Here is a 12,857-nt window from a genome sequence, read left to right on the forward strand (position 1 = left end):
CAAATTATGAAATGAAATTCATGACAATCTGATATTGTCCAAATTCACACCTTAGTGCTACGGCAAATAAAGTGTTGCGTACCATTGTATAAATAATTTGCTATGTCTGCTCAGTTAATCAGATACACTATCAAATCACACCGTAGTGTTTGTGTGATCATATCCTTACATTTTGTCAGCAAATGGAAAAAGGTGTAATAAAAATAAAAAACATTTCATGGATGCAGCACTTGTTACTTCATCAAATGCCTCATATCCCTTTATTTCTAAAAATGTGCAGCTGGATTGAATAAGAGGATCTTACCTTGAACGGATGGATAAACACAAAGAACAACCCTAAGGTTGGGTAACGAATTCTCTTACCAAACCTGTTCTTGATTATAATATCAAACCTTCCATTTCCCATAAACACAATTGTAACCCAGGAACCAAACTGCACTTTGTAGAAATCACGGATAGCGTGCCAACCCTTTGTTAAATAAATCCCCTGGTTATTCCTTTCAACGAGTACTTTAAACTGATTGCTTTTTGGATCTACTAGAGTAGCATATTGTTGGACCTGGTCTCCAAAATCATGGGAAAACATCATCGGCAACATAATAGCCCCCTGTGGAAACAAAAAATGTTGTTAGGGTTTTAAAAAAGAATAACAGATAGAAGGAGAACAGACCATAACAAAACTACACACATATTCAACGTCAACTTCAGCCATGTATGTCCTATACTTAAGGCGTAGCTCGTTGATCTTCCTATCCATTTCGGTCACTGGATTGGGATCAAGTGGTGCTGCAAAAAATGACACACCAAATATCATGCTTCAAACCGAAAAAATAAGGAAATTGTATAGGGAAAACATCATATTTTTAAGAAAAGTTTGTGTATAAATACTAATCAACATGCTGTAAGAGAGCATCGCCACGTTGTTATGGTGGAAAGCCATGTCTGCGCAAGAAGATTTGGAGATGGTGGAAAGACAAATTCTGATATGCTGTTTATAAAGGAGAGCAAAACTCCTCATCTGGTGGAAACCAGCCTTGGTAACGGCAATGAATTCATTGCAGAATGGAGAAAACCAAAAGACTATGGTTGTCTGCATTTCAATCATAATTATCCACTATATTAAATTTGGAATTCAAAAATCAGAATTAAATAGATTAGGGTGAGGGAATTCCTGCTGAGGGATTTAGGTTTTAGGCAAATAAAGTATGCATTGCGAACCTTAATATTATATATTAAGATAGGTGAGCACTGTACCAACATTATTTTAAATTAGAGCAAATTATTCTTACTTTCCTTCAATTTAATTTATATCTTTGATAGTTTAAAGTTTTTAGGGTTAATAGTGTTTTACCCCCCTGTAATATAGGTCATTTCCAGTTTTACCCCCTGTAAAATATTTTTTTTGGATTTCGTCCTTGTAATTCAAAGATTTTTGGTTTTGGACCTTCATGAATTTTGACTGTACAAAATCGAAAATATGGCAGGGGGCAAACCGAAATTTGCTCAAATTAACAGGGGGAGTAAACCGAAATTTGCTCAAATTACAAGGGGGTAAACCTAAATTTGCTCAAATTATAGGGAGTGAAATTTTCCATGAAGGTCCAAAACCAAAAAATCTTCAAATTACAAGGATGAAATTAAAAATAAAAAAAAAATTACAGGGGGGAAAACCAGAAATGACCTATATTACAGGGGGGTAAAGCACCATTAACCCAAGTTTTTATACACTTATTGATATATAGTACTTTTTTACTAAATTATATATATATATATATATATATATATATATATATATATATATATATATATATATATATATATGCATGCACAAGTGCGAAAATATCTTTATATTTATCATTAATTAATTGTTATACAAACATCAATAGTTTAAAATTAGGGCAATGACTAAAATAAGAGACCTTATGACATACTCCATTATATCATATTTAAAAGAAAAAATAACTTTTAAAGTTTATTGAATAAGTAATCTATTGGGTCAATATATATGTCAAATACATTAGTTGTTCAATGAATCTAAAAAGTTATTTTTTGCTTATAAATGTGATCGGATGTAGTAATCTCCGCTTTGTATTCTTTTTTTTTTTTGTTTTTGCACTGGTTTCTGACCCATCAAAGGTGGACGACTAATCCGGCTCGTGCGTAGAGACATGCGCACTGGCTAAGCGTTGTTCTCTGAGAATCGAACCCGGTATTCCCCGAATACGTCCTTGGAAGGAGCTCCTTGCCACTGGAGCCCAAGCAACTTGGTTTCCGTTTTGTATTCTTTGATGGTAGGGAGTAACACAAGAGAGTAATTATACATTTAATGTTACATGTGCAACCAAGTAAAGAAAGAGCAAAGAAAAATGCTCAAGAGTGTCTTTTGTGTTGGGTGGGTCCCTCTTCAAGTGGGGGCCACACATTTATTTTAGAAAAAGAAAATAAAATGTGCGTGTTGTGATTGGGCTTTTTGTGCCACGTGTTTGTGTGTGAATGGCTTAAAATGCCTTGTGTGTGGTTATTAAAGGGAATTGTTTTTTCCTAGTTTCAGAACAGGGGTGTGTGCGTGAAAAACAATTGTGACCGGCGCACATCTTCTTATTCCTAAACAAAGCTTTGTTGCCCTAATTTTAACCTAATAGTTTAACCTAATATTTTAGCAACTTTTCCCTCCTTCAAAACCTAACCATATTTCCTAATTCCCCTCCTCCAAACCCTAACCATGATTTCCTAACTTCACTCCTCCTAAAACCTATCTAATTGATCTTCTTATATATTAAAGTTAACAAGTAAGCTTATTGTTGCCCTAATTTTAACCTAACCCTAATGCCTTAATTTTACCGTTTTAACCCTAACTCACACCTAATCTTCTCACATATCTCTCCCTTTTCTCTCACACCCGATCAACTCCACTCAGATTTTTCCAATCAGTCTAAACCTAACCCCCAAAATTTTCATCTCCCACTCAATCCTATCGCTTCTTGCTTCCGTCTCCGCCGTCATCTCTATCGCTTCCATCTCCGACGTCATCTCTATCGCTTCTTGCTTCCGTCTCCGCCGTCATCTCTATCGCTTCCATCTCCGACGTCATCTCTATCGCTTCCATCTCCGTCGAGTTCAGTTTCCGCTGTCATTCTACTCCATCGATCTCCACCGTTTTACTCCTCCGACGTCTCCTCCATCACGGATCTGAACTTTTAACGAACACTTCCTGTATCAGCCGCCACTTTGTCTCCTCCGGCAACGAGGTTCTTCTCATAGGTTCATCTCTCTATCTCTCTAATTTCTTATGCAATCACTAATTTGCCTTTTGATTTTGTGTTTTATCATCATAAATTTGTGTTTTCATGAAAGGAAAGCTACGAAAATGTTTATTATATATATATTGTGCTGTTTTGTATAAATGTTGCTATATGAAAATTGACAGATAGTTGTTTGCATAAACTACTTAAAGGTATGGAAAAATAAGCCTTAGAAATTTGTATGTATTTAATTTATTTTCTCTGTGTGTATTTGCTAAATTTCTAGGTAATCAACATCAAACCCTTCAGCAATTAATGGTGACTATAAAGTATACTCAAATTGCTGAGATTTTAGGAGCTGTAAAACCATTTGAGAGTTGGTTCTTGATAACAACCATGAACCATTTTATGTGTTCTAATGTGGAGAGCAGAATATTGAATAGCTTCATCATGGTGAGTTTTGTTTAGTTGTAGTTTATGCAATAAGCTTCATTCAATTGATTTTATGCCCATTTGGTAACCTAAACCTGTAAGCCCTGATTATATCTTGCTCATTTGAATATATGCTCATTTGATGATTGAATGACAGATGCAGAAACAGGGGAAGTGTGATTTCTTACCGAGGGATAATCATATTTACTCTTTAAATCTATAAAGTAAGTCAAATGTGAAATTAAAACATTAAATTATGTTTAAAGTATTTGTTGTTATTCTCTTTCTTTTGTTACGGCGATTTCTACTTGAAGGCTACAATATCAAATACCTATTTTTAAGTGATGACAGTAAGGCATTTTCTTCATTTCATTAATGATCTGAGGTCTGGTCTGCACTTTTCTTTATTGCAGTGTTTTAAATTACAGTGATACATATCCTAACATTAATATGCTTTCAATTCTCGGAAACTTTGATGCAGCAGCAGCATCGTAATGAAGGAGATGTTAGTGAGGGGTGTTGGTTGACTTGATTTCTTGGACTCAAAATCTGACGGATTGAAGACGGTGGTGAAAGGGTGACTGTTCGATGTAGAAAATCAGTATGTGGGTTGCGAATGTTGTGTTCATTATTTTCTCAAAGGATTTACATGTAAGGAGTTACTTTTAACCTACTTTTAACCTTTTTTTTTTTTAAGTATATGATTCATGAACTTTGTTTTAATTACATCAGATTTCTTGAACCATTTATGTTTTTGAAATTTCTAATTAGCCCGTCACCCTACAAAGAGAAAGCTTTCTTTCTGTGTTTGTATTTTATTAACCAAAAATTGAGCTCTATAGTTGTTTGGAATCTGATTGTAGTGGATTTTCCGATGTTTGTGTGCAAGAGAACTATTTTTTTTTTTTGGTACAAGAGAACTATCTTTTTAGTTGAATGTGAAATGAAATTTATAATGAAAAGTTGGTCGAGAAAATAATGAATCAATACATTAAACTGTTCATTTGTTTAAATGTTAACAAGCTTCTCACTTCAGCTCCCATTCATTTATGTCAAAACCCATATCAGTTGTTTCACTCTGATTGCCATTCGATTACAAGTGCTGAATCGCTCTTGCACTGCATTGTTTGAAGGTTATCTTAATTAGTAATGCTTATTTTAGTTTAATGATATCTCCGTATTACTACCATGCTAACTGATGCGATATTTTTTTTAATGCACAACTCCATTGGATCAAAATCCGTTCACTGATCTCGATAAATATGTAAACGAACTCAGGGTGAAATATCGAACATACGCCATTGGTTTTCATGTTAATGATGTGTGTGTGTACTTTCTTTCTCTTTGATCTTTCATTATATTTTTGTTCTTTTTTAATGATGCTAACATTTCACTGTCATATAGGATGTTGTGTTATTGCCTCCTTTGTTGGTTGCTGATTTTGGTAATGATATCAATCACTATGCAACATTGATTGATCCATGTAACAATCAATTTGATGTTGCGGTTGAAAAAGGAAAAGGTAGTATATATGCTAAACCTAAGGATTGTTCGCTTTGCGTGATTTCTATGATATCCGTTTCGGTGCTTGGATCACTATGGTATATGTTGGGTTGGGTCAGTTTGGAATAACCATCTGTCAACTCCCATTTTTTATTATAACTTTTATAGACAAACTTACTTATTATTTCTATTTTTTCTTGATTGATAGAAGTTGGTCTACAATGGTTTTTGTGAATCTGCACTGGATAAAAGGACCACGGCTTTGGTTTTGATAGACGATTGTGGCAACAAGTGGAACTGCACTCTTTTTTTAGGATCTATATCGTACTGTCACAGGAAAATTGCTGGTGAGTGGAAAAAGATGATAGCTGCGCACAGAATTTGTGAAGTTGCACAAATCAAGTCGGGTGCTCTGATGGTTGGCAAAAATGAAATTGTTTACCTTGAATTCATCCCAATTTTATGTCTCTGCATGCTACTGTTTTGTGTGCAGGTGACTTTTCAAGGTGAATCTATTGCATTGTTCTTCCCTTTTTTGTTTTTATTTTATTTTCTTATACCTTTTGTTCTTCTTAAATTTTGTCACTACCTATTAATTTTATATTTATGGAATCAGTGGAAAATTTATTTACTTTACTTTCATTCATCTTATATTTTAGGATGACTTGAAATATACGTATGTGGTTATGTACTTCAACTCAATTGCCTTTCTTAGGGTCTTATGCAATTTACACTCATCACCAAATTTATCAGTTATGTATATTGACTATGAATTCAAAAAAATGAAATAAATGGAGCACTTGATTTATTTATCATTGTTATTGAAAGCAATACAATAACTATAAAATAGTGTCATAACAGAGAGTGAAGTAGTATATAGTAGTGATTTTAAAATTAGTATTGAAAAGTATAGCATTGCATTTAGAAAGTTGTATTCTTATGTGTAATATTAAAAAGTAAAGTTGTTTTTATAGGTAAAATATATGATCTGAATATTTAGCTTATGAATATTGTTTTGGCAGAAATGATTTCATTTTTTTCAAAGTTGGTTGTGCCGGCACTATCTAGGTATGTAGTTTCAATCAAAATTGTGATGGCTGAAGGATTTTTTTTTCTCTAAACGGATGGATATATGGTTTGACCATGGTCTTTCATTCACTTATAAACTTATGTCTGGTTTATAAAAGCCATTCTCACTCTTTCTTTCTAAGTGTGTTAAAGTTTAATTATTTAGTATGTATTGATTTTCTGTTTCTCCTCAGATGAAACTTAAATTTTCATTGAACTTGCAGTAATGAATTGATGAATATATCTCAAATTGCACAGGTTAAATATTTTTCAGCTTGACTAAAACAAACCCTTTTCATGTGCTCATTTTAAGACATATTTCCTATGAACTTATGAAAGAGGAGGGTTGACTAAGTATTTCTCTAGAAAAAAGTGATTGTGGGTAGTAGTCATGATTTTTGAAGAACTTATGACATTTAGTGTTCTCTCCATTTGATGATGGCCACCAACAATGGTCTAAATTTTTACTCATTATAACCTATTAGTCATAAATAGCAATTGCTCATGGGCACAATTCAGGGAACTAAGCTTTGAAGTTTTCATGAATATTGGTGTTGTTTTTGTGTGTTTAGTCTCTTTTTCTTTTTTGTCCTATTAACTATTTAGAAATAATGTTAGTTTTATGCAACAGGACTATGTGAAGTAAACATGAAGAATAGAGCAAATACAAGAAGAATTTCTTTCGGAAAATTTGTCCTACTGTATAGAACTTCCTAATTATTAATTTCAGCATTAAGAGCTCTCCTTATAATGATTTATTGTTGTCAGTCTCCTTACCTAATGTTTTTATTGTTGTAGGCTTATTAATTTACATATCCAGCAGGTGCTAACAACTTCAAATAGGCACCATGGTTGTTAGTATAATTAAAGGATGGATTTAAGGTGTTTCAAGCTTGGAGAAATACTTTTCTTAGGAGTAGTGGTTTATGATGATTGACTGTGGAGTAACTTTGAGAGTAGAATTAGGAACTGAGCAGACAAAAAAAACCATCATTAAAGTTAGAAGTCCATAATTTGTCTCTCAAAGTTACGATTTTTCTAACACAGTCAAACTATATATCAAAAGTAAAACTTTCCAGGCTCACAGGCAGAACGGAAAGTAGAAGATAAAAAACCAAAGCATCATGACAACAATAGTGCCTATTTGATCTTTTGTTAGCAACCATGCTTTATGCAAAGGTGCAGGGCACATGTAAAAGTGACGTTGCATAAAAATGACAATGAGAAACAGTTCAACAAGCCTTTGATATCATGAGTGAAAAATGCGGTTGAAGTTTGATCAAAGTTCCAAGAGTGTGGCAGCAGATTTTGTCCTAAGAGATAGATTGTATTAGTGATAATGTTTGGCAATTGACAAGTGGTATTAGAAACTCAAGAAATGAGCTGATAGAAGTAGTCAAGGATTGTGTGTAGTGCTGCTAAATTTGAGAGTTTGTATGGCTAAAATATGTAATTTATACATTGAGAATAAGAAACAGAAAAATTGTACTTGATATAAATAAATTTAGTGAGGCTCGATCGTTTTTCTTTATCTTCTGATCAATAATAGTCTTTTCTCTTAAATATCTTAGTAAGTATTTTGTTTGGTTGTAACTAAAGTATTTGTTTTGATTCAAATTATTATTATCATGTCATTGAACATGAGTTTTTATTATGTTGTTTATTGTTTATTCTTTACGTAATTTTGGCCTATAAATAATAATCTTTGGTTTTTCGACTTCTTTTGTCATTTCATCATCTTACTCTATTCACAGAGATTTATAATAATGAGAGACAATATTATATAATGCAATGTTCATTTTTTTTTTTAAATTGTTAACGAATGTTTTTCATCTCATAAAACCCGTGCGGCGCACGGGTTAGTAATCTAGTTTTCATAAACCATATCTCCTAACTCCCCTCCTCCAAACCCTCACCAATATATTTTAATCTTTTCTCCTAAACCGAAATCTCTTTTTAAAACCATACCTTTCTCTTAAACCGAAATTTCTACCTATCTAATTGATTTCCATAAACCATATTTCCTAACTCCCCTCCTCCAAACCCTCACCAATATATTTTAATCCTTTCTCCTAAACCAAAATCTCTTTTTAAAACCATACCTTTCTCTTAAACCGAAATTTCTTAATCAACATGGCTTCCATCCTTTCAATCCCTTTCAATCTTTTGTAGGTCCGTTGGTGAAAAACCCTCTTTCCGATCTTGACAAAGCATTCAACAAGCTGAGACTGAAATACAGATCATATATCGTTGAATATGACATTGATGTTGTATGTGTTTTTTGCGAAATATACATATTCTTAATTATTTGCATTCTATTTTATCAACGTTTGTGATGTTTTTGTTTGTTATTTTTTAGGGAGTAGTATGCTTGCCAAACATGTTTGGCGGTGATTTCGGAGATCAAATTGGGCGCTATGCAATATTGACTGATAGTTTCACAAGATTATCCCCTACTCGGTTTTTGATCCCCCTATCCATTTCCTTCTTGACAAGATGAATTTGCAAGCAACTTTCGATGATTATCTCCCCCCAATAACATCTCTTCTCGCTTATCGTCACAATATCACTGACATGGTTCTTGATTTCGAAAAAAAATTAACTGAGTATGATTTTACTAAAGGTTGCATGGTATGATACACTTTTCGTGTCCACCTTAACTTCTTTTGTTCCTTTTCCATTTAGTTGATATAAGTTACATGGATTTCTAATTTTGCAGATTCTATACACCGGCAATGTTCCGTAGATGCTTGATACACTCTTAACAACTGTGAATATTATCGATGATTGCGGTAACAGATGGGCTTGTGAGCTAACTTTTGCAACTTTTCCTTATGAACACTTCAAGATAGGACGGCGTTGGAATAGGTTTGTGGAAGCTCGCAGGCTCCGTGAAGGTGTGAAGATATGAGGGGGTGCTCCGATGGTTGGGTCACATGATACCATCTACCTTGATGTTATTTACAATTAGTCCATGTTTAGATAAATTGTGCAACACCTTTCCACTTTGAATTTTAATTTTTAGTTTCTTAGAGTTTTGGAAGCATCTATTTTTTTGTCTTTGAATTTAGCAAATGTCCCTTGAATTTCATAAATAATTTAGCCTTGCTTGCTTTGGTTTTTGATTTATATTTTTGTGTTTGTGCTGCTCAAACAATTTAGTAACGTGAATTTTGATAACAAGGGAAACTTATATGTGTGTGTATGTTTTTGTGTTTCTGAATCAATTTAGTAGCATAGTTGTGTTACTGAAGCATTTTAGTAGCATAGCTTTTAGTAACATTATTAGTAACAATTACTACCTTTTGGTGACACTTTTAGTAACATTATTACTAACAATTACTAATCCTATTCTCTAAAATACGTTTTGGGTAGAAACAAACTAAAATCCTTATTTCTCTCATTCAAGTAACTACTAAAGATTTCATCCACATCTCTAAAATATTTTTTTAGGTGGAAACAAACTAAAATCCTAATCCTAATTTCTCTCATTCAAGTAACCAAGAGATTTCATCCACATCTCTAAAGTAACTTTTTGGTGGAAACAAACTAAAATCCTTATTTCTCTCATTCAAATAAGTAGGGGATTTCATCCACATCTCTAAAATATGTTTTGGGTGGAAACAAACTAAAATCCTAATCCTAATTTCTCACATTCAAGTAACTAAGAGATTTCATCCACATCTCTAAATTAACTTTTTGGTGCAAACAAACTAAAATCCTTATTTCTCTCATCCAAATAATTAGGGGATTTCATCCACATCTCTAAAATATGTTTTGGGTGGAAACAAACTAAAAATCCTAATTCCTCTCATTCAAGTAACTACTAAAGATTTCATCCACATCTCTAAAATATGTTTTGGGTGGAAACAAACTAAAATCCTAATCCTAATTTCACTCATTCAAGTAACTAAGAGATTTCATCCACATCTCTAAAGTAACTTTTTGGTGCAAACAAACTAAAATCCTTATTTCTCTCATTCAAATAATTAGGGGATTTCATCCACATCTCTAAAATATGTTTTGGTGGAAACAAACTAAAAATCCTAATTCCTCTCATTCAAGTAACTACTAAAGATTTCATCCACATCTCTAAAATATGTTTTGGGTGGAAACAAACTAAAATCCTAATCCTAATTTCTCTCATTCAAGTAACTAAGAGATTTCATCCACATCTCTAAATAAGTAGGGGATTTCATCCACATCTGTAAAATATGTTTTGGGTGGAAACAAGCTAAACATCCTAATCTCATTCAAGTAACTAAGAGATTTCATCCACATCTCTAAAGTAACTTTTTGGTGGAAGCAAACTAAAATCCTTATTTCTCTCATTCAAATAAGTAGGGGATTTCATCCACATCTCTAAAATATGTTTTGGGTGGAAACAAACTAAAAATCCTAATTCCTCTCATTCAAGTAACTACTACACATTTCATCCACATCTCTAAAATATGTTTTGGCGAGTCAACTATGGTAATTCTTAAGTAAAAAAAAAATGTCCCATCAAAAATATTAATTTCATTTTATTCATATTAATCTTTATCCAAAAATGTTGGGCATAATTTTATTCCACTTCAACTACATCCCTTTGTTCTGCGCCCCCTCCCTATTTACATGCCAATTCTTAAGTAAAACAAAGTGCCCCATCAACAATATTAATTTCATTTATTCATATTAATCTTTATCCTAAAATGTTGGCCACTTCCTAATTTTGTTCCACTATTTTGTGCTTATCCTGATAACTAATACTCTTTATTGCTCAACCGACATATCCTACTAACACGTATTGCTCCTTTTTCCCTATAAATATATCATAACCTATTAGCCAAACCATCTCAATCTAAATAAGCATCCTCTTTCTTGGAAAGGAAAAAACAAGCCAATGATGTCTTCCAAATACACTCCAATCTCAGCTGTTTCTGGAGGAAGAAAGAATCTCAAGATGAGTGTGCGAGTTGCTCACATTTGGCGCCAAAGAATACCATTGTTGAACAGGTTAATGATTATGTGTTAGACTTGATTCCTGGTGAAGAAAAAATATATTTGAGTTACGATACACCTTATCATAAAAACATAGATGGTGACGCAGTAGATGACATCCACACTCCTGAATTCCTCAACACCATTGTGGCGTCTGGATTGCCAAATCATCGGTTGCGACTGAAAGTAGGAGCACCTGTCATGTTACTCAGGAACATGGATCAAAGTTTGGGCTTATGTAACGGTACGAGATTGATCATTACAAAGATAGGAAAATTTGTGCTCGAAGGACGGGTAATATCAGGTTCTAATATCGGTGAGAAGGTGTTGATTCCAAGATTATCGCTAACACCATCTGATAATAGAATTCCTTTCAAATTTAAACGAAGGCGGTTTCCGATATCTGTCTCATTTGCAATGACTATTAACAAGAGTCAGGGTCGGTCGCTAGAACATGTTGGTGTCTACCTACCGTCTCCTATTTTTTCACATGGACAGTTGTACGTCGCAATATCACGGGTTACTTCGAGGGGTGGTTTAAAAATATTGATTAATGACGACGACGATGATACCGATGTTGCATCAAATGTGGTCTACAGAGAAGTTTTCCGTAATGTGTAGGACTTTTTTGTGTACTATTCATTTTCTTACTTATTGAAACTATTTGCATGTCAACGAACTTCAATTTCCCTTTCAAAATTATATGTTATTTTAAAGTAACAGGAACTACGTACTAGAATTATGGAACAATAACAAAGTCTTTGGTATTGACATTTTGCTTTGATTCACGACAATTTTTAGATTCACGCGAACTACAATGTCTTATTTTTTCAGTGAATATTATCTTTTTTAAATGACACGTGCGTTAGCACGGGTCAATGGTCTAGTTGAAAATAAACAGAGAGTGTCATACGACAGAGGAGGTAGATTTTGGGTTCTGGTGACAAAAGTGTGTTTGGCAAACGATCTCCGTTTCGGCTGAAATTTAGTATGTTATTTTTGTTACCTAGTTTGATACTTTGATAATTTTTCTAAGTAGTTTGGTCTTTTCTTTGTGTCTGTTTCAGATACCTATTTAGGGTTTGCTCTCTGGCTGTTAGAATCATCATAGTTGGCTGTGCTGGTAAATTGGATTGTTCAGGTTCCACAAAAAGAGATAATTTAAGCTTCCGCAGATTCCGTTTTGCGCACACTGATCCCAACACTTTGGATATAGGTTAAGAGAACAAAAATAAAAATATTGAAGTGATGAATTATTTAACTTTTTAAAAGTTTATAAATTTTAATTTCTAATGTAAAACAACTACTTGTGATTTCTTTAACAACTATCCTTAAGACATTTGTTGGCAAAATCCAATGGTAAAAATTGTCCATTTCCTACCATAATTTCCTCAATTTCGTGTAGTAGGTAGTGATATTTTGATCTCGCTAAGGAATCATGTAGATCTCTTCTCGGAGATTAGAAATTATAAGATTATCACCTCTTGATAAAGATCCTTAATACTTTCCAAATATCGAAAGTTGCATCCGTCCACATTATTAGTTTATGTGAGTGTGCCTAAATCTTTTTGATTTGGGGTTGTGACTATAATAGACTTTCTCTGTTAAACTATATAATATTTTAAAATCACA

General features: G+C 33.3%; 1 protein-coding gene across 12 annotated transcripts; it reads left to right on the top strand.

Moving 5' to 3' along the window:
• The first annotated feature begins 2,884 nt into the window (after positions 1-2,884).
• LOC112422542 (uncharacterized) lies at positions 2,885-7,776 on the top strand. Of its 12 annotated transcripts, XR_005646714.1 has the most exons (9): positions 2,885-3,261; positions 3,529-3,695; positions 3,832-3,898; positions 4,156-4,325; positions 5,079-5,291; positions 5,386-5,683; positions 6,200-6,245; positions 6,877-6,946; positions 7,044-7,776. XR_005646714.1 is itself a non-coding variant. In XM_039835261.1 (8 exons), the coding sequence occupies exons 4-8, from the start codon at positions 4,278-4,280 to the stop codon at positions 6,884-6,886; spliced, it is 615 nt and encodes a 204-aa protein (XP_039691195.1). In that variant the 5' UTR covers positions 2,885-3,261; positions 3,529-3,695; positions 3,832-3,898; positions 4,156-4,277; the 3' UTR covers positions 6,887-7,776. The 12 variants fall into 12 exon arrangements, 4 of the variants coding, with proteins under 4 accessions (XP_039691195.1, XP_039691194.1, XP_039691193.1 ...); XM_039835261.1 differs by having other exon boundaries at positions 6,877-7,776; XM_039835260.1 differs by lacking the exon at positions 6,877-6,946.
• Positions 7,777-12,857: the final 5,081 nt, after the last annotated feature.

This window comes from Medicago truncatula, chromosome 6 (assembly GCF_003473485.1).
Source record: "Medicago truncatula cultivar Jemalong A17 chromosome 6, MtrunA17r5.0-ANR, whole genome shotgun sequence".
In the NCBI taxonomy this organism is placed as follows: Eukaryota; Viridiplantae; Streptophyta; class Magnoliopsida; order Fabales; family Fabaceae; genus Medicago; species Medicago truncatula.

What these genes read in the sequence shown, in the direction of transcription:
- LOC112422542 (XM_039835259.1), top strand. Translation starts at nt 4,278, where the DNA reads ATGTGGGTTGCGAATGTTGTGTTCATTATTTTCTCAAAGGATTTACAT. An exon ending in TATGGTATATGTTGGGTTGG is followed by an intron (nt 5,292 to 5,385) that starts GTCAGTTTGGAA and finishes CTTGATTGATAG; the next exon opens with AAGTTGGTCTACAATGGTTT. An exon ending in TTCGGAAAATTTGTCCTACT is followed by an intron (nt 6,947 to 7,043) that starts GTATAGAACTTC and finishes TTATTGTTGTAG; the next exon opens with GCTTATTAATTTACATATCC.